This window comes from Salvelinus alpinus, chromosome 31 (assembly GCF_045679555.1).
Source record: "Salvelinus alpinus chromosome 31, SLU_Salpinus.1, whole genome shotgun sequence".
NCBI classification, from domain to species: domain Eukaryota; kingdom Metazoa; phylum Chordata; class Actinopteri; order Salmoniformes; family Salmonidae; genus Salvelinus; species Salvelinus alpinus.
In genome coordinates, this window is record NC_092116.1 from 23,960,406 (window position 1) to 23,981,256 (window position 20,851).

The following is a 20,851-nucleotide window of genomic DNA, read 5'->3' on the forward strand; positions in this document are numbered from 1 at the left end:
TCAACACCTTATTGTTTTTTTTAATGGCAGTGAGAAAACATGTCCCATGATTCCAGGTGAGTATTCTTCAAGTCAACATACATGAGACAAAAACCCTTTATTTCAATAGTGTACAGTACCATTCATTCTCACAGACATACAATATGTAACATGGTTCCCATCATGTGAGAATAGTGTATCAAGTCAATAGTAGAGAGGTCAACAGAAAAGTATCATTATCACAGTACCACCCTTCTTGAAAAAAAAACACATGAATTTCACATATAATGTTCCAAAACCACATGAATTTCACATATAATGTTCCAAAACCACATGAATTTCACGTAATTACGTGAAGTGTTCCAAAAACGCACGTTTTCACATGATCGTATGAGACGTTAATGTGATAACACGTGACAACATGTGAAGACACGTGAAATGTTCCACATGGGAAATCATGTGGTTTTTCTGTACGGGCATAGCAATCTGCACAAAGATGCCTTGAAAGTAGCCTGTGAGACTCTCAACCTCTGGTTAAACATCAGCCTTGGGGGCAGAGTGGTTAAACATCAGCCTTGGGGGCAGAGTGGTCAAACATCAGCCTTGGGGGCAGAGTGGTTAAACATCAGCCTTGGGGGCAGAGTGGTCAAACATCAGCCTTGGGGGCAGAGTGGTCAAACATCAGCCTTGGGGGCAGAGTGGTTAAACATCAGCCTTGGGGGCAGAGTGGTCAAACATCAGCCTTGGGGGCAGAGTGGTCAAACATCAGCCTTGGGGGCAGAGTTGTTAAACATCAGCCTTGGGGGCAGAGTGGTTAAACATCAGCCTTGGGGGCAGAGTGGTTAAACATCAGCCTTGGGGGCAGAGTGGTTAAACATCAGCCTTGGGGGCAGAGTGGTTAAACATCAGCCTTGGGGGCAGAGTGGTTAAACATCAGCCTTGGGGACGGAGTTGCCTTACAGGCTGCTTTCAAGAAGTGTAAATCCCATCACTTTAAAAATTAACAAGTTTGGAGGAACAAAATGACAATTTCTTACAGTATTGTCAGTGGATACATTTGCCTATATCACTCACTGCTTTGTGTGTGTGGTTGTATGCTTGCCATTGCTTTAATGAATAAATAATTCATACATCTACATCTAAGTCATTTAGCAGACGCTCTTATCCAGAGCGACTTACAAATTGGAAAGTTCATACATATTCATCCTGGTCCCCCCGTGGGGAATGAACCCACAACCCTGGCGTTGCAAGCGCCATGCTCTACCAACTGAGCCACACGGGACCAATAATGGTAACTTGGGTCACGTACTGTACATTTTGTGTGTTTTTGTATATTGATAATATTATAATAATTATGTCTCAAAGAAATGGGATAATTAACATAATTAAATTGTGTATCAATGTGTGTATGTTTCCATTAGCTCTTAAATGTAAAAATAAAACAAAAAAAAGTGCACTCCAGTCAAATTTACCTTAAAATAATACATAACATATATACCAGAGATTTTAAAAAGTAATGATAAATACAGAAACGGTCATTTTTAAAGCCCTGTTCCCAAAATGTACAGTTTAAGGCAAAAAAAATACTTTTATTAGCATTTGTATTTTTGTCATTCAACATTTTATTTTTCTCTTAATAAAACCACCAAAAACCACCATCTCCGAGTCTCGGTCAAGACGATCAAAAACTACAAACATGGAGACAGTGAAACAGTGAAACTAAAAGCCCACCATAACCGTAGTTCATAACATAGACACAATGAAAGACATAGCACTGATGTAACCAGTTGATGTAACCAACAAATTCTTTTAGTTTTAAGTCTAACCATTGTACTAAATTAAAAAATATATTTCAGTTGTGGATGAATCAACTGTATTGCTGTAGAGTTAACTACCTGAACTCAACAAAAAACGTCAGTTACCCAAAGGAGTGTAGTGTACTGAGATGAAATAAAATGATAAAACGTCACGCCTCCTTCCTTAAAAGGTGAATTTAACAGTTGTAAAACTGCAGTAGGCTAATGTGTCAATGTGATTGTGTAATAAATGTTCCAGGTTTTATGGACAATATATTCCTTGACTGTTTGTCAAACACACTAACTGACGCCACTTTCACAATGGTAATACCAAGTCAGTTTTTTTTCAATCCGTTTGGTGCAATTTTCACAAGTCTGTGGTATATTTTCACAACTAAGCACAGAAATCTAAACAGATCATCAAAATGGCTCATATTTCAAAACTCTAAACACATTTTCCATCGACTGAGCACCAAACAAATTCAGTGTCACTTTCACTTTCAAATTCAGTGTTCACTGCACCGAATCACTCTTTCAATTCGGATGTATATTCAATATAAGTATCTGCTTTTCAAAACGCAATATTCACTTTTGATATGATTTCGCAAACAATACAATGAACTATTACTTAATCAAACTGCTCACTACTGAACCAACATGATGTAGTGCCTAGCTAACGTGTATAGCTTGATAACTGCTGAACACTGTCAATTTCAAATCATGTATGGATGTGGCTGTAAATACTACATCCTCATTCTCCATCAGCCAGTGTGCTTCAATAGGACAAAGAGGAAAGACTCCCTATGTGCTACCATTATAGCGTAGTGTACAATGCACTGCTGAAATACCTGGGATTATACAGTATATAACAATACATTCCACCCAGTATCTGAATTTCATTGATACATTAAGCTGATGAATGTCAAGCAGAGACAGGTGATACTGTGTCAGTTGACAAGTCACGCAGAAAAGGTGATATTGTACAATTTTCCATGGGGCAGAAATGGCATACAACACCGTGGCAACGTTTTTACCGTAGCCGGCGGCTTTAAAATACCACTATATCTGATTATTTGACCTATGTACTGTAGTACTGTATGTACTGTATAAGGATAATGCAACTAAAATGGTGCATGTCAAGTTATAGTCAAATTCTGTATGGAAAATTATATTTACAATCTACTATTCTTTCTAACCAGCACGTCAAAAATAACAGTTTTTACAATGTGCATCTTGTATTCTTTGCTACTGGATTGAATGTTAGTTAAAATTACTAAATGGTGAGCCTATCATTATCTGATGTATTGGTGACTAAAGTAAATGTTGTATTTTATGGAAAACTTTGATTTGGCATGAAAGACCCAGGGGTGAAAGATGTGTGCAACCTCAATGAATGCACAATCAAAGGTTCTGAACATAAGACAGGAGGCATTACACGTGTTATCAGTTTAGAGTTTTGTACATAGAGCTTAGAATATATACCACTTTACATCTGAAAAATGTGCCAAAGTGATAAAAAAAACAACTAAATAGATTACACTGCACCTGGAGTGGTGAATGGAAAGGGAAACGATAGCTGTGTGTGTGTGTGTGTGTGTGTGTGTCCCTGTTATCTAAAGAAGCTTCAGGTAAATTCTGTTCAAAGATGTTGTGTCACACCAGCAATTATGTAATGTAGATTGTGTTCAAAGATGTTGTGTCACACCAGCAGTTATGTAATGTAGATTGTGTTCAAAGATGGTGTCACACCAGCAGTGGTCATGTAGATTGCTTAATAAAAATGAACTGACTTGGTCACAGATTCTCTCCAAAAATCACAGCTTGTTCTGCCAAAGACATTAATACCTGTGTGTATCTTACACTAGTAAGATCGTCAACCAATAATAACATCCTGGTACTCAGTGGCCTCAGTGGTATTGCTATAGCCTGGTCTAAGATCAGGATAGGAGTTGGTTAATACAGCACAACTAGATCTGGGACCAGGCTATAGCATTACACCTCCACACCACCAGATGGCGTGCCTTTATATATGCACCCCATGGTCACCTGACACCAATTGCGCTAGCTGGCTGGGCCACATGGACATGTGAGAATGCATTTCAATGAGCTTCCATGATTCACTTACGCTGTCAAGCATGACAGAGTACAGTGTGTGTGTGTGTGTTAAAATGTATATACTATGTAAGATATGATCTACATACGTGTTCTTGTATGTAAGGTATGCATGAGACGTACTCAGGCTTCACATGTGAATATCTATGTGAGGGGGTGGAATCATAGCTCGCATTGAAACCTACCATTGAGCCAGGGAAATACTGGGTATACTATATTACATACACTGTACATACAGTATGAAAAGACACACTAAAAAAGGTTCATAGTCAAGACTTGCTATCCATTCAACCACAGTGCTTCAGTTCAGATACAGTACATGTCGGTCCCTATCAAAGTACCATGTGTTAACATTAAAGGCCCAGTGCAGTCAAAATTCTGTTATCTAATTGATACCGCTGATGAAACTAACACTGTAGAAGTTTTTTACATTGTTATTATCAGTGTTATTTCCTGATAGTTGCTGGTCGAAAAATAAATATCTACACAGGACCTTCTAATCAGCAGGCTTGCATGGGCTGGAGTTACGGCTTTCCATGGTGACATCACCATGCGATAAATTGTTTAATAGATAACAATAACAAAGAGTTAAAATCCTCTCTGCCAATAACAGCTAGTTCAGTCCACCCCCCCCCAGACATTCCTAGCAAAATTCTAGCTTGAGAATTTTTTCATCAAGAAACTATTTTTGCCCTTTTTAATAGAAGTCTATTACTTATTGGTTGCCAGAAATGATTTGACATTGAGATAAAAACGGCTGCATTGGGCCTTTAAGATGTTTTCCATCTATCTCTCTAGAAGACATCACAGTAAGGCCTATTGTGAGATTCACTGCTCTTCAATGCTGGCTTTGTATCAGTGGAGGCTGGTGTCACTTTAAATTATAGGCCAGGCTCATTGTAATGGCATGAATAGAATGCTATCAAACACATGGAAACCATGTGATTGTTGCCGTTCCTTTCATTGCATTCCAGCCATTATGAGCTGTCCTCCTCACACCAGCCTCCGCTGCTTCATATGGACTACATTTTCTACGCCAGGCACACTGTGTTCAGAGGGATGGATTCCATTCCGCTCCTCAGTCAGAACATGCAATTCACATCATCCCTATCCCAGCATTTACAGTAGCTATGGCTGGCTGCCTGTTTGCTGTTTTAACATTAGCATTCAAGAAAAAGGTTAAAAGTTATTTTTCTAAAAACGAAAAAAATGCTGACAATTTGATCGTGCAAGAGAAGTTGGACCTCCGAATCTCAAGCAGAGAAGCAAACTTTTTGAACAACAGTTGGCCCACTGAATGCAATGCAATTCCATTTCACGTCCACAGTGTTCATAAAGTCCAGAGAGCGAACTATACTGTGACATTCAGGGGAGCCTCTACTAGGATTTTTTTTTTTTTATTGGCCTAATAGTAAAGATATAATTATCATTTATCTGTAAAAATGTATTACATTTTAATGTGGCATGAACACAACCAGTCATGAAGTTGTCATCTGATTGTCAAACATATCACTTAAAAAAGTAGGCTACCTGCGGCTGCGCACGTTCCTCCACTCCAAAATAATTCCAGCATCCAAACAGTGCACGCGCCATTTAATGAATAGAAAGAGACATCTGTTACAGACACCATCAGTGTAATGACATTTGGTGATTGTCATTAGGTCTTCTACAGTGGGTGTATTCTTGGATGCCAAGGGAAGCCATGTTTCCCCAAAAATGTGAACAATAAAAAAAAAATACAAAAATAAGTTTAGTAATTTTCCCTCAATTCGCAAAGGAAACACTTGAGTAAATGAGGGATACAAAGTATATTGAAAGCAGGTGGTTCCACACAGGTGTGGTGCCTAAGTTAATTTAGCAATTAACACCCCATCATGCTTAGGGTCATGTATAAAAATGACCAGTTGCCCATTATTTTGGCTACCATGACTAGAAGAGATCTCAGTGATTTTGAAAAAGGGGTCTCAGATGAGCATAGGGGGTTTAAAGGGTTTGTGTGTGTGTGTGTGTGTGTGTGTGTGTGTGTGTGTGTGTGTGTGTGTGTGTGTGTGTGTGTGTCACCAGATCAACCCAATTGAACACTTATGGGAGATTCTGGAGTGGTGCCTGAGACAGCATTTTCCACCGCCATCAACAAAACACCAAATTATGGAATTTGTCATGAAAGAATGGTGTCACATCGCTCCAATAGAGTTCCAGAATCTATGCCACGGCGGCATGCGCATTGAAGCTGTTCTGGCTCAACGTCCTATTAAGACACTTGATGTTGGTGTTTCCGTTATTTTGGTAGTTACTTGTATCTCACCAGAGAAAGGATCAGAGCGTGCGAAACGCCACCCCTCTGTCATACTTGTTTGGTCCCGACAGCATCAGATATATGGGCAACACATACTGAGTGGTAAGATTGATGCGTCTTGCTGTCGGTGCGTGTCTAGGTCAAATTATCAATACCCCTCCCCCCAAAAAAACATTTTGGGAATTTGATTACCTTTAGAGGAGCTCATGTGTCATTCAGGGAAGCTTAGCTTCCCCATAATTCGCACCCTTACATAGTCAATATGAACATAAGGGAGTCATAACCAGTCATGACCGTTCATAAAAGGAGTCATAAGATGTGCCAGAAAAACGGGAATGTACAATAAAGTGGAGGTACAGCAGGGTTGGAGGGAGAATGGGTCTTTCGGAGTACTTCAGTAGTACTTGAGTAATAGAAATACTCAACAAGTGCTTGAGTACGAGTACACAGGCTCATGCGGGGTTTAGTCTTATCCACTCCCCACCTGGAATTAATTCTGGATGGAAAACTATCTTATGTTCCTTTTCCCCCTTCTTCCACCTCTATCTCGCGCCAATGTTTGGTTATTATTATTACTACGAGATAACCGACTCCCGTCCCAGTCCCTCTCCTCCTCCCCCATCCTCCTTCCTCCCTCCACTCCCAGCTCTCCTGTCCTGAGTTGGAAGGAGGGGCCTTTCCTCACGTAGGCTCCCCCAGCAGGGATAGCTGGGGGCGGAGCTTGGGCAGGCTGGGGAGCTGCCCTGGGGAACTGCCTGGCATCCAGCAGATCTTTATACTGGATCTCCGGCCTGATCATCCTCAGACAGGCCTGACGGGTAGCGTTGTCCAGCCCAGGCTGGAGCTCATATCCTAGGATCTTCACCAAGCCGCTCTGGAAGGGCCTGATGTTCCTGTCTCGGATGCGGCTTGCCTCTACCGGCTTCCCGCCTTCCCTCAGGCAAGCCTTAGCCAGCAACTCCCGGCGGGTCCGGAGTAGAACGACCTCTTGGTCCATTCTGGCTCTCCCAAAGCGATCCACTTTGTCCCAGAAGTAGCGGTTGAACGCCTGATAGAGGTGCCAGTCCAGGGCGTTCCACTCCCGGAGCTTCTGGCGTTGGTTGTCTGTGAGAGCCTTGGCGGGGGGCTGAGCAGCGGCCGCTTTATCCACCCAGGAGCTGCTTCCACTGGACTTTTGCTGCCGGGCGTTCAGGCTAAAGGAGACGACAGCGTCCAGAGGCCAACAGAGGGCGTGGCGGAGCAGTACCATGGATTCGTCGAAGTGCTCCGAGACCAGGATGAGTTTGAAGGCACGTCGGATGGCCACTTCACCTCGTTGCGCCAGTGCGGTGGAGAAGTTGGCGTTGTGGTCCAGGCCGAAGTCGAACCACAGCAGGTTGCGAGCGTAGTGGTTGTTATGGAGACGGGGGTCGTAGTACTTCCAGGGGTTGTCTGCGAAGTCTCCCAGGCCTGTCAGATTAAGATTAGATTAAGATTAGAAAACCTAAAATGTCCTCAATGAGGCTATTCATTTGATAGCATCCAGACTCTATATGCATTGGTGATGGGGGGGGGGGGGTCTTTACATTTACATATCTCAATGTTATTTTGGACGATATTATATCGATACTAGCATTGGGATCAATTCCAGTCAATTCAGGAAGTACACTGAAATTCCAATTTAAAATCTCTTAAATGCTTTTCAATGAGGAAAATGTGGAATTTGAATTTGGTTAACATTCTGAATTGACTGGAATTGAAATAGAATTGACCCAGACCCTGACTGACTCCAAGTATGGATTTGTTAACTAGGTAGTTTAAAATATTGTTGTATGCTGTTGTTTAATTTTACATTTTTGTACTTTTTACCCCTTTTTCTTCCCCAATTTCGTGACATCCAATTAGCAGTCTTGTCCAATCGCTGCAACTCCAATACGGACTCGGGAAAGGCGAAGGTCAAGAGCCATGCATCCTCCGAAAAAAGACCCTGCCAAGCCGCACTGCTTCTTGACACACTGCTCGCTTAACCCGGAAGCCAGCCGTACCGGCGGAAACACCGAAGTCAGCGTGCATGCGCCTGGCTCGCCACAAGGAGTTTCTAGAGTGCGATGAGACAACGACATCCCGGATGGCCAAACCCTCCCCTAACCCGGACGACGCTGGGCCAATTGTGCACCGCCTCATGCGTCTCCCGGTCGCAGACGGCTGCGACACAGCCTGGGATCGAACCTGGGTCTTTAGTGACACCGCTGCGCCACTCCGAAGGCCTATGGACTATGATTTGATATGTACCTTTGGCTTTCCTGAAGGCAGGGGCAACGGATTTGTAGTAGGCGTAGGACGACTCGGTGAGCGCTACAGGGTCACGAAGGATGGAGAAATAGAAGGTGTCGGCTGGCATCACCTTCCCTACCTGTAGTAGACCGCAAAAGAAGAGAGGTGAGAGGTTAGAGGGGTCAAAGGTCATGGAGAAAGAAAATGAGTGACGGATGCCATCGTCAAACTGTTAGATAGGATGTTATTTTAATGAAATCATGACATTTTTCTTGACACCCAAAAGTACTCGTTACATTTTGAATGCTTAGCAGGACAGTGTTACGTTCCCCAGTTACTGTGTTGTATTTGAGTGTGTGTGTTTCAGGAGATGGCTTCCAGCCATCTCCTGAAACACACACACTCAAATACAACACAGAAACTGGGGAACGTAACACGCCCACCACAAAAATTGCAAACATACAGTTTGTAATAACAAAACCCAACGCTTCCCCAGTTAGTAAACCCGTGATAGAGCGTCAGTAACCACATTCGCCGAGCCCTTCACATAGGCTAGCTGTACAGTATATCTGGTAAGAACTTGTTACCTGACCTGGTTTTCGGCAATGGACCTACACAATCAATTATCACTCTTTCAAACGGTTCCCCCACCACAGGAATCGGGCAGAGCGGTGCTCTAGGAACTGTTTGATTCGCTTTCCCAGTGAGTTGACATATGTGACATGTTTTACAAAATTGGACCACATCAGACTTCAAACCTGGCCAGAAAAAATTACGAAGGACCCGGTTATAAGTCTTTGTGATCCCCAAATGTCCAGACCACGCCTGGTCATGGGCGAGTGACAGCACCTGCTGTCGGAACGGTGTAGGAACAACCACTTGACACACTTCACTCCAGTCATTAACGGTGTCATGAGCTGCCCATTTCCGCATCAAAACTCCTGCTTCCATAAAGTAGGCAGTCTCTCTAGTTTTAGCTTCCTCAACGGAAATTACCGAAGCAAAACACTTGCGAAGACTGGTGTCTCCTTTTTGACATTCAATCACCTTCTCAGGGGTGACAGACAAAAGAATGTCATGTAATTGGGGTGTGATTTTGCAGTCCCCTGCCATAGTTTTTACAGGAGTAAAAACTGTTGGCCTTGCAGAAGGAATACTCAGTGCATTGTCTTCTACTTCAACATTCTCAAAAATGGAACTAGCCAAATCCACCACATCTCCAAGCTTGCGAGATTGTGCCCTCGTTAACACACAAGCAGGAAAAACATGGGGAAATGCTTGAACCAATTTCTCATCTGCAATTCTGATTTCTGGGATTTCTACTACCTCTAACACAGGAGTAACGTTACCACCAGCAATATCATTCCCTAGTAGCAATGTGACTCCTTTTACTGGCAGTGTAGACACTACACCAACACGGAAACGTCCTGATACCAAGCCTGACACTAAGTGGACCCAGTGTAATGGTACAGGTACTGTTTTTGTCTCTATCCCCTGTAATATGACATGCGAGCCACAATATGTTTCAGGAGACCAGGGTAAAGCATCAGTAATGATTACTGACTGCGCCGCCCCGGTGTCTCGTAAGATTTTAAAGGGCTTTTGATCAGCTTGTTCTCCAGTTAAGGAAACACAACCGATAGAGATAAACGGAGCATAGACAGGATCCGGTTTCTCAAATGCTGAATCAATACCTCGGACCAACGGACGAGCCAAAGACTTGACTAAACCCAAACTTTTCCTTTTTGGGGACGGTGACTGGGACTGTTTCGGTTTATTTTTCAAAACTGGGCAGTCCGCAATCACGTGACCCTTTTATGACAGTAAAAACATTCACGGATTTCATGAAAAGGCTTGTCAGAGGAAAAGCGACCTGAACGAGGCACTGATGACGTAATCAGTCTACCTTCAAAACGAGGTGCACCAAAGACAGTCTTGTGTGTCAAAGCATACTCATCTGCCAACACTGCTGCCTGGGCCAATGTCACCACTTTCTGTTCATTTAAATGAACTACAATTCTATCAGGGAGGTTGCTTTTAAAATCCTCCAACAGCATCAACTCCCGAATATCAGCAAAGGTGTTAGCTTTGCTGGCTGAACACCATCGATTAAACAGAGACTCTTTGTCCCTTGCAAACTCAACAAAAGTACGGCGAGAGGGTTTCTTGTGGTTCCTGAAGCGCTGTCTGTAAGCTTCAGGCACCAACTCATAAGCCCGCAACACGGTAGTTTTAACTGTTTCGTAATGTAAACTGTCTTCCAGCGAGAGAGCAGCTACTACTTCCTGGGCTTTCCCAGACAATTTACATTGCAACAGGAGCGGCCAAACCTCAAGTGGCCAATGTAGCGCAGCGGCCACACGCTCAAACGCAGAGAAATAGGCATCAACTTCCGACTCTCGAAATGGTGGGACTAAAGCTATATTTTTACTCACATCGAAGTGGGCTTGATTATGAGCAGCTTTTGGAGTCGCACTGGAGCCAGCATTTAGCTCCAGTTGTCGGATCCTTACCTCCTTGTCGGCTTCTATTTTCCTAATTTCAAGATCAAAATGCATTTGTCTCTCCTTATCTTGTTGCTCCATTTCTAACCGGGCCAGCCTCACCTTCAGCCTAGCGGTCCCGTCTGAACGACCTGAAGATAAAGGATCATATCGAGGCAATGCAAAGGGGGTACGAGCAACCCCTTCCTCTGCCCTGTCCTCCGACTTGGCATCGGAAAGTCTACCCGTCTCCTCTCCTTGCAATGAGAGAATTCTTTCTCTTGTTAATCCCTCCCTGACTAGCACCAAAAGCTCAGCCTTCAGGTCTTTCTCAGGGATAATGAATCCATAATGGTCAGCTATAGCTAAAAGGTCTACCTTTCGAAACCTCAACAAACAATCAATAGAGGGCGCTTCAATGCATATTTTCATTTTCAATTAAAATATTCAAATTCACACACTTATCAAGAGAATACGTGGTCATCCCTACTGCCTCTGATCTGGCGGACTCACTAAACACAAATGCATCATTTGCAAATTATGTCTGAGTGTTGGAGTGTGCCCCTGGCCATCCGTACATTTTCAAAACAAGAAAATGGTGACGTCTGCTTTGCTTAATATAAGGAATTTGAAATTATTTTAACTTTCTGAAGTATATTTAATCAATTACATTTACTTTTGATACTTAGGTATATTTAGAAGCAAATACTTTTACTCGAGTAGTATTTTACTGGGTAACTCTTTTACTTGAGTAACTTTCTATTAAGGTACAGTTGAAGTCGGAAGTTTACATACACTTAGGTTGGAGTCAAAAACGTAATTTTTCAACCACTTCACAAATTTCTTGTTAATGTAACCGATGTGAAATGGCTAGCTAGTTAGCGGTGGTGCGCGCTAATAGCGTTTCAATCGGTGACGTCACTCGCTCTGAGACCTGAAGTAGTTGTTCCCCTTGCTCTGCAAGGGCCGCGGCTTTTGTGGCGCGATGGGTAACGATGCTTCGTGGGTGGCAGTTGTTGATGTGTGCAGAGGGTCCCTGGTTTGAGCCCGGGTCGGGGCGAGGGGACGGACGAAAGCTATACTGTTACATTAACAAACTATAGTTTTGGCAAGTTGGTTGGGACATCTACTTTGTGCATGACACAAGTAATTTTTCCAATAATTGTTTACAGATTATTTCACTGTATCACAATTCCAGTGGGTCAGAAGTTTACATACACTAAGTTGACTGTGCCTTTAAACAGCTTGGAATATTCCAGAAAATTATGTCCTGGCTTTAGAAGCTTCTGATAGGCTAATTGACATCATTTGACATCATTTGAGTCAATTGGAGGTGTACCTGTGGATATATTTCAAGACCTACCTTCAAACTCAGTGCCTCTTTGCTTGACATAATGGGAAAATCAAAAGAAATCAGCCAAAACCTCAGAAAAAAATTGTAGACCTGGGCTAGGTCTACATAAGGGTGCTAATTTTTTTAAATTCACAAAAGCTCTGACGAAGGCCGTGAGGCCGATACGTAAAGCTTATTAAAGATCAGTGATACTATCAAGAGCAGTGTGTTGTTTCCTTTTTCATTCAAATGTCTGAAGGTACCACGTTCATCTATTCAAACAATAGTACGCAAGTATAAACACCATGGGACCATGCAGCCGTAATACAGCTCAGGAAGGAGACGCGATGAATGTACTTTGGTGCGAAAAGTGCAAATCGATCCCAGAAAAACAGCAAAGGACCTTGTGAAGATGCTGTAGGAAACAGGTGCAAAAGCATCTATATCCACAGTAAAACGAGTCCTATATCAACATAACCTGAAAGGCCGCCTAGCAAGGAAGAAGCCACTGCTCCAAAACCGCCATAAAAAAAGCCAGACTATGGTTTGAAACTGCACAAAGATCGTACTTTCTGGAGAAATGTCCTCTGGTCTGATGAAACAAAAATAGAACTGTTTGGCCATAATGACCATCGTTATGTTTGGAGGAAAAGGGGGGATGCTCACAAGCGGGTGGCAGCATCATGTTGTGGGGGTGCTTTGCTGCAGGAGGGACTGGTGCACTTCAAAATAGATGGCATTATGAGGCAGGAAAATTATTATCAGTCTGGATGTTAAAGCTTGGTTGCAAATGGGTCTTCCAAATGGACAATGACCCCAAGCATACTTCCAAAGTTGTGGCAAAATGGCTTAAGGACAACAAAGTCAAGGTATTGGAGTGGCCATCACAAAGCCCTGACCTCAACCCTATAGAAAATGTGTGGGCAGAACTGAAAAAGCGTGTGCGAGCAAGGAGGCCTACAAACCTGACTCAGTTACACCAGCTCTGTCAGGAAGAATGGGCCAACATTCATCCAACTTATTGTGGGAAGCTTGTGGAAGGCTACCCGAAACGATTGACCCAAGTTAAACAATTTAAAGGCAATGCTACCAAATACTAATTGAATGTATGTAAACTTCTGACCCACTGGGAATGTGATGAAAGAAATAAAAGCTGAAATAAATTATTCTCTGTACTATTATTCTGACATTTCACATTCATAAAATAAAGTGGTGATCCTAACTGACCTAAGACAGGGAATTTTTACAACGATTAAATGTCAGCAATTGTGAAAAACTGAGTTTAAATATATTTGGCTAAGGTGTATGTAAACTTCCAAATTCAACTGTACCTATACTTTTACTCAAGTAGTATTTTACTGGGTGACTTTCACTTGAGGAGCTTTCTATTAAGGTATCTATACTTTTACTCCAGTATGACATTTGGGTACTTTTTCCACCACTGCAGATGACACAGAATGTCAGCATGCACTGTCATCTCAAACTGACAAACCCGTTTTAGCTCTGATTTGTCCTGTTATCAAAAGTAATATACACACACCCACACACAGTATCGCTCCTTCTTTAGTTACAATACGTGGCTAACTCCTGTTGAAACATTCACCTACAGTACATACAACTTAAACATTCAGTCCTTTCTTTTCCAGCAGTGACATGAGTAGTTAACGAAACACCAGGGAGCTGACAGACCTACAAAAGATATCATCAGCTCCATGCAAATTACAATCTGTGTTTTGCTAACATACGACAATACCAAAACATTTGATTTTACTTTATTTCATTTCCTCAAGAAATAAAATTCCAACATGTATTTCTAGAATAAAAAAATAAAAACTTCAAGTAAAATGTGGAAAATGTTCTACTTTTATAATTTTGGGGCGTAATCTGGGGCGTATTCATTGCGGAAACCGTTTAAGAACCAAATGGAAGGGCAAAACAAGAGTTTCTATTGGACAAATTCAGGTAGGTCCCTCCCTGTTTTGTTCTGCATCGCAGCGCTAGCTGTGCCACCAGAGACTCTGGGTTCGCGCCCAGGCTCTGTCGCAGCCGGCCGCGACCGGGAGGTCCGTGGGGCGACGCACAATTGGCCTAGCGTCGTCCGGGTTAGGGAGGGTTTGGCCGGTAGGGATATCCTTGTCTCATCGCGCACCAGCGACTCCTGTGGTGGGCCGGGCGCAGTGCACGCTAACCAAGGGAGCCAGGTGCTCGCTGTTTCCTCCGACACATTGGTGCGGCTGGTTTCCGGGTTGGAGGCGCGCTGTGTTAAGAAGCAGTGCGGCTTGGTTGGGTTGTGTTTCGGAGGACGCATGGCTTTCGACCTTCGTCTCTCCCGAGCCCGTACGGGAGTTGTAGCGATGAGACAAGATAGTAATTACTAACAATTGGACACCACGAAATTTGGGAGAAAAGATGGTAAAATAAAAAATAAAAAAAACGTTTTGCAACAGAATTGACGTAATGAATACGCCCCTGAAGTAACGTACCTCTGGTTTGTTGAAGCGCATGTGGTTTCCCATGATGCTGAATTCTGCCACACGGGGCCCTCTGTAACCTTTGACCCTGTGGGCGTTGAAAGGGAGGGGGTAGTCGAACTGATACCCCAGAGGCAGGGCGAAGCGCAGGTCCTTCTCCTAGAAGAAGAAGAATCCAATTGCCAGATTATTATGAGGTTTACAGTATTTTTGCACAGCTTTGTGCTCTTTTGAAACACAGAAATGTTTCCCTGAATGTGGAGATGGAGTCTGTACCTCTCCGTATCGGTAGAGAATGTTGAGGACGGTGCTGCTGGCTGTCTTGTGGGTTTTCAAGAACATGACGTGGCTGCGGGGCCGACAGGAGCCCAGAGACGGGCCCTGGCCATCGGACGAGAACAACCACCGCAACCTATCCTGCTGGAGGCTATTGGGAGACAGGGACAGAGAGAGCGAGAGGGACAGAGAGAGCGAGAGGGACAGAGAGCGCGAGAGGGACAGAGAGCGCGAGAGGGACAGAGAGCGCGAGAGGGACAGAGAGCGCGAGAGGGACAGAGAGCGCGAGAGGGACAGAGAGCGCGAGAGGGACAGAGAGCGCGAGAGGGACAGAGAGCGCGAGAGGGACAGAGAGCGCGAGAGGGACAGAGAGCGCGAGAGGGACAGAGAGCGCGAGAGGGACAGAGAGAGCGAGAGGGACAGAGAGAGCGAGAGGGACAGAGAGAGCGAGAGGGACAGAGAGAGCGAGAGGGACAGAGAGAGCGAGAGGGACAGAGAGAGCGTGACAGTCATTTGAATATCAATAAAACAGGTTAGATTGTAATAATTTAGCAGACACTTTTATCCATATAACAGTTGGACCACTGAAAGAGAGCAGGGACGCTAGTTCTCCTCAGAAGGCTGAAGGATTTAGCCAAAACCCCTAGGTAAAACTGCCAGATGTGGAGAGAAAGACAGAAAGGGAGAAAGAGAGAAGAATGAAAGAGAGAAAGTTGAGTGAGGAAGAGAGAGAAAGTTATTGAGAGAGTGAGGAAGAGAGAGAGTATGAAAGAATGGGACAGAGAGAGGGAGAAAACCAGCAACAACAACAAAACTAAGCACATGTCTGTCTCTCTAGTGTACAAAACAACAAATTACATTCAAGTGTGTCTATTCGCTGGAGTGTGTGGCTGGGTTAGTGGCCAAAAACTGGCCCAAGGCACTATACCTAAAGCTTTAGGGTGTCCCAACTTCTCAATTTCAAAAATGATTTATTGGCATGACAAAAGAAAAAGGTGTATTGCTGCTTTGGCAATACACAATGTAACCTACCTAACCCAAGGCCCATATAGCTAAAGCTTGTATCCTAATAATAATAATAATACGCTTGGATTGCGTCCTACCTGACAGGTCGCTCCTACCAGGTGGCGTGGCGAGAATCTGTCTCCGCACCACGTGCTCTCACCACTGGTGTCCCCCAGGGCTCTGTTCTAGGCCCTCTCCTATTCTCGCTATACACCAAGTCACTTGGCTCTGTCATATCCTCACATGGTCTCTCCTATCATTGCTATGCAGACGACACACAATTAATCTTCTCCTTTCCCCCCTCTGATAACCAGGTGGTGAATCGCATCTCTGCATGTCTGGCAGACATATCAGTGTGGATGACGGATCACCACCTCAAGCTGAACCTCGGCAAGACGGAGCTGCTCTTCCTCCCGGGGAAGGACTGCCCGTTCCATGATCTCGCCATCACGGTTGACAACTCCATTGTGTCCTCCTCCCAGAGTGCTAAGAACCTTGGCGTGATCCTGGACAACACCCTGTCGTTCTCAACTAACATCAAGGCGGTGACCCGTTCCTGTAGGTTCATGCTCTACAACATTCGCAGAGTACGACCCTGCCTCACGCAGGAAGCGGCGCAGGTCCTAATCCAGGCACTTGTCATCTCCCGTCTGGATTACTGCAACTCGCTGTTGGCTGGGCTCCCTGCCTGTGCCATTAAACCCCTACAACTCATCCAGAACGCCGCAGCCCGTCTGGTGTTCAACTTTCCCAAGTTCTCTCACGTCACCCCGCTCCTCCGCTCTCTCCACTGGCTTCCAGTTGAAGCTCGCATCCGTTACAAGACCATGGTGCTTGCCTACGGAGCTGTGAGGGGAACGGCACCTCCGTACCTTCAGGCTCTGATCAGGCCCTACACCCAAACAAGGGCACTGCGTTCATCCACCTCTGGCCTGCTCGCCTCCCTACCTCTGAGGAAGTACAGTTCCCGCTCAGCCCAGTCAAAACTGTTCGCTGCTCTGGCACCCCAATGGTGGAACAAACTCCCTCACGACGCCAGGTCAGCGGAGTCAATCACCACCTTCCGGAGACACCTGAAACCCCACCTCTTTAAGGAATACCTAGGATAGGATAAAGTAATCCTTCTAACCCCCCCCCCCCCCCTTAAAAGAGTTAGATGCACTATTGTAAAGTGGTTGTTCCACTGGATATCATAAGGTGAATGCACCAATTTGTAAGTCGCTCTGGATAAGAGCGTCTGCTAAATGACTTAAATGTAAATGTAATAAGCTATTTTGTAATGTTGTTTTGTGCACAAGTATTTGTTGAAGAGTGTCTTGTATTCCCATATGGGCTGTGAACCAAATGGTGAATGAAATAATATAAAATCAACCACAGTCAATCTATGCAGCCCCAGGCAATACACCTAAGTCTTACCAAGAGCATGCCAGCCTAGAAATCCAGTCCAACCAGTCCTGCTGTCTTCTGTTCTGCCTCGTCTGTCCTGTTATCTGTCTATGCACCCACCATAGGGCTCCCGAGTGGCGCAGCGGTCTAAGGCACTGCATCTCAGTGCTAGAGACGTCACTACAGACCCTGGTTTGATTCCTGGCTGTATCATAACCGGCCATGATTGGGAGTCCCCATAGGGCGGCGCACAATTGGCCCAGCACCGTCCGGTATAGGCCGTCATTGTAAATAAGAATTTGTTCTTAACTGACTTGCCTAGTTACATTTTTTTTTTATTAAAAAAATAGTGGAGGCTGATGGGAGGAGCTATAGGAGGATGGGCTACCTTTAGGCAGTTATAGAAGAGACAGCTCTATCCTCTTAGTCTTTTCTCATCTATTTTCTATTGAAGAGCAGAATGAAATAGAAACATAACACAGATATAGAGTAATAACAGAAGAAGAAGATGATGAATGCTCGGCTATGAAAAACCAACTAACATTTACTACTGAGGTGCTGACCTGTTGCACCCTCTACAACCACTGTGATTATTATTATTTGACCCTGCTGGTCATCTATGAACGTTTGAACATCTTGGCCATGTACTGTTATAATCTCCACCCGGCACAGCCAGAAGAGGACTGGCCACCCCTCAGAGCCTGGTTCCTCTCTAGGTTTCTTCCTAGGTTCCTGCCTTTCTAGGGAGTTTTTCCTAGCCACCGTGCTTCTACACCTGCATTGCTTGCTGGGTTTCTGTATAGCACTTTGTGACATTGGCTGATGTGAAAAGGGTTTTATAAATACATTTGATTTGATTGATGATGGTGATGAAGTAGAACAACAACAAAAGCTGCAGTGCGGCCATAGAAGTTGGCAAGACAGCACAAACTGATCTGGAACCGGGTTAGGTGGCCAGGCTAGGTGACCAGGCTAAAAGCTATATGACCTCTGACCTTTTGTTGTAAATGACTCCCAGGAGCTGTCCTGCGAAGGCAATGGCCACGAACACCAGCAGGGCCTTCCAGAGCCACGTGGGCCCCACCCGATAGCACCGCAGCCCAAGACGCATCCTTCTGGACAGAGAGAGAGAAAAATAAATATTATTATTGTTGTTATATTATTATTTAAGGGTCCAGATCCACATGGGCCCAAGCCGCATCCTTCTGGGGATAGAGAGAGACAGAGGCTGGGAGGGAGAGAATTGCCAAGGGTCATCAAACAAATATTATATAAAACACACCAAGCTAATATAAGGGGAGGGGAGAGGGCGAGACAGAATGGACAAATAAATATGGAGAACAGAAAGAGGGAGTGTGAGAGAGATATGGAGAGAGATATGGGGAGAGAGATATGGGGAGAGAGGCGGAGTTGTATGGCTCACCAAACAAATATGACTTGAGGGTTGTGATGACCAGCGAGAAGCACCAGTATCATTCAGCTAGTACAGTACACTCTGAGTCTGATGTTGTTCATACTCAGTGTACTGTACTATAAACAGAGCAGTGAATGACAATTTTTCAGCGCTACAACGCTTGTTGTAGGGATTTGTCTACTCGTGGGAGTAGACAAAAAAACATTTAGGGGGGGTGAACTCATTTGGGCTCAATTTACTGTTGCAAGTTAGAACAGTAGACTACACAAGGTGCAATTTCGAAATGGTTTTTTTCTCTTATGTCGGTCACTGAGTCACTCAATTAGCCCATGTCAGCTAACAATTTTTAGATTGGTAAATTAGTCTAGCCGCCAGCTAACTAAGTAATCATGGTCGAAATACCGGCCCCAATTTATTTTCTGTTTAACTCAGATATTAAAACATGCAAACATTTCTCTCCACCCTATGGAAAGATGTGTAGAATTGCAGGAAAGTTGTTGTAAAACGGCAACACTTTCTCTACGCCCCATGGCAAAATGTGTACAATTGCCCCGAAATTGACTAATGCCCATTCCTGGTTTAGTGGTACTGTGATTAAATCAATGGACTGTGCAAAGCCTCACTGTTCACCACTGGACGTTTTGCATGAAGAACTTAAACAAATGCCAGAACAATAACATGCATTGTACTGTTAGATAGCCTATTACAGTTCTCACCAACTGTCCCACTAATGTTTGTCACAGTGTGTATAACCACCCACACTTCGGTAAGTGCTACAATACACGGATTTATTACTATAATAAAATCATTATAAAGAGGGGGGGGGGGGGGGATATACTTAAATGTGCCCAGAAGTTCAATCAAGAACAAAGATTTCCGGGCTGAAAGATTAAGCTAACAATTACACAAGAACAGCATAGTGTATATTGAAAATGAATCTTGCTTGATAGCCTACAACATAGCCGAATCATAAACAGTGTCTACCAAAGCACAGATTTGATTTTGTCACACAAGCAAGCATGATGATTCGACTTGCTACAAGCAAGGCAGCCAATGGCGAGGCGAAGTTAGGCTATATTTCGAGACGCCAACATACATTATATAACGCAATGAATGCTCAATGAAGGGTATAAGCAAGACACATTCTCGCACGAACGAAAGGGGGGGCTTTGTTTGGTAAGGCAAAGGCTTCTCTCCTTTCAGGTCCTGTCTGCACGGACCACAGCTGCGGTCACTGTATCAATCTCAGCTTCAGTTTCAATCATAATTTCAGATCCCTATCTATCGTCCTCAACCTCCGTTGTGCTCCCGCCGCCAATGCAAGCGCCCGTTCCCGACCGAAAATAGCCCCGGTGTGCTTACCTCGCTCTCCGTTTGAACACCATGATAGAACTGGGCCCGTGGCGGTGTCCGTGTTGTGGTGCAGTGGTTGGCGGCAGCAGCAGCCACCGTGCATCTCGAAGGCTTGAGCCCTGGCCGTGCCTTGACCGAAAACCACCGACGATAGGCTTCAAAATAATCAAGCCATCGTGAGATATAGTAGAACGGCTATTATTGTCGCCTATATAAAATACCAGAAGTTTTTGCTTTACGACTGTAGTGTACAGTATTGGGCGTACATGCCGCGGCCGCTCTCAAAGTGCTGATTATCAAGCTTAATTCGCTTTGATTTTGCGCCCTTCTTTCCTGGTTGGCTGCTCCTTCATGGCTCCAGGGTAAAACATGTTTGGACGGGGAGAGAGTTTGGTATGCGTTATGTGTGTGTGTGATGAGGGGCGGGGGAGTAACACAGAGAGAGAGCGATTGCTGTGCCCACCACTGTGAGTCGGTTGAGCTCTGACGTCATGGATTTAGCCTTCGGTTAGTTTGCTCGGATGATGCACGACAGAACGAACCGAGGTGCAGAGCAGAGTCCTGAGGGGTATCCTATAGCAACAGGGGCAGACTGGGATCAGACATCGGCTCTGGAATTTCTAACACAATGGCCCATTTTTTCCCTTGAGTCCCTTACACTGGCCATTTTATTCCTTGAATCCCATTAATAGCC

General features: G+C 44.3%; 1 protein-coding gene across 2 annotated transcripts; it reads right to left on the bottom strand.

Annotated features, from left to right (window-relative positions):
• Positions 1 to 78: 78 nt before the first annotated feature.
• LOC139561800 (galactose-3-O-sulfotransferase 2-like) lies at positions 79 to 20,601 on the bottom strand. 2 transcript variants are annotated; one of them, XM_071379085.1, is made up of 6 exons: positions 20,167 to 20,601; positions 18,386 to 18,502; positions 15,000 to 15,150; positions 14,736 to 14,882; positions 8,455 to 8,575; positions 79 to 7,632 (listed from the first exon to the last, which is right to left on the bottom strand). In XM_071379085.1, exons 1-6 carry the CDS (start codon positions 20,187 to 20,189, stop codon positions 6,692 to 6,694), a joined length of 1,500 nt encoding a protein of 499 aa, XP_071235186.1. In that variant the 5' UTR covers positions 20,190 to 20,601; the 3' UTR covers positions 79 to 6,691. The 2 variants fall into 2 exon arrangements, with proteins under 2 accessions (XP_071235186.1, XP_071235185.1); XM_071379084.1 differs by having other exon boundaries at positions 18,386 to 18,505; positions 20,167 to 20,600.
• Between the last annotated feature and the right edge of the window lie 250 nt (positions 20,602 to 20,851).

Coding starts and splice junctions, on each gene's coding strand:
- LOC139561800 (XM_071379084.1), bottom strand. CDS start 20,189: ATGGTGTTCAAACGGAGAGCGAG. Junction 15,151..18,385: donor GGAGTCATTTACAACAAAAG/GTCAGAGGTCAT, acceptor GTCTCCCAATAG/CCTCCAGCAGGATAGGTTGC. Junction 7,633..8,454: donor TGCCTTCAGGAAAGCCAAAG/GTACATATCAAA, acceptor TTAATCTGACAG/GCCTGGGAGACTTCGCAGAC.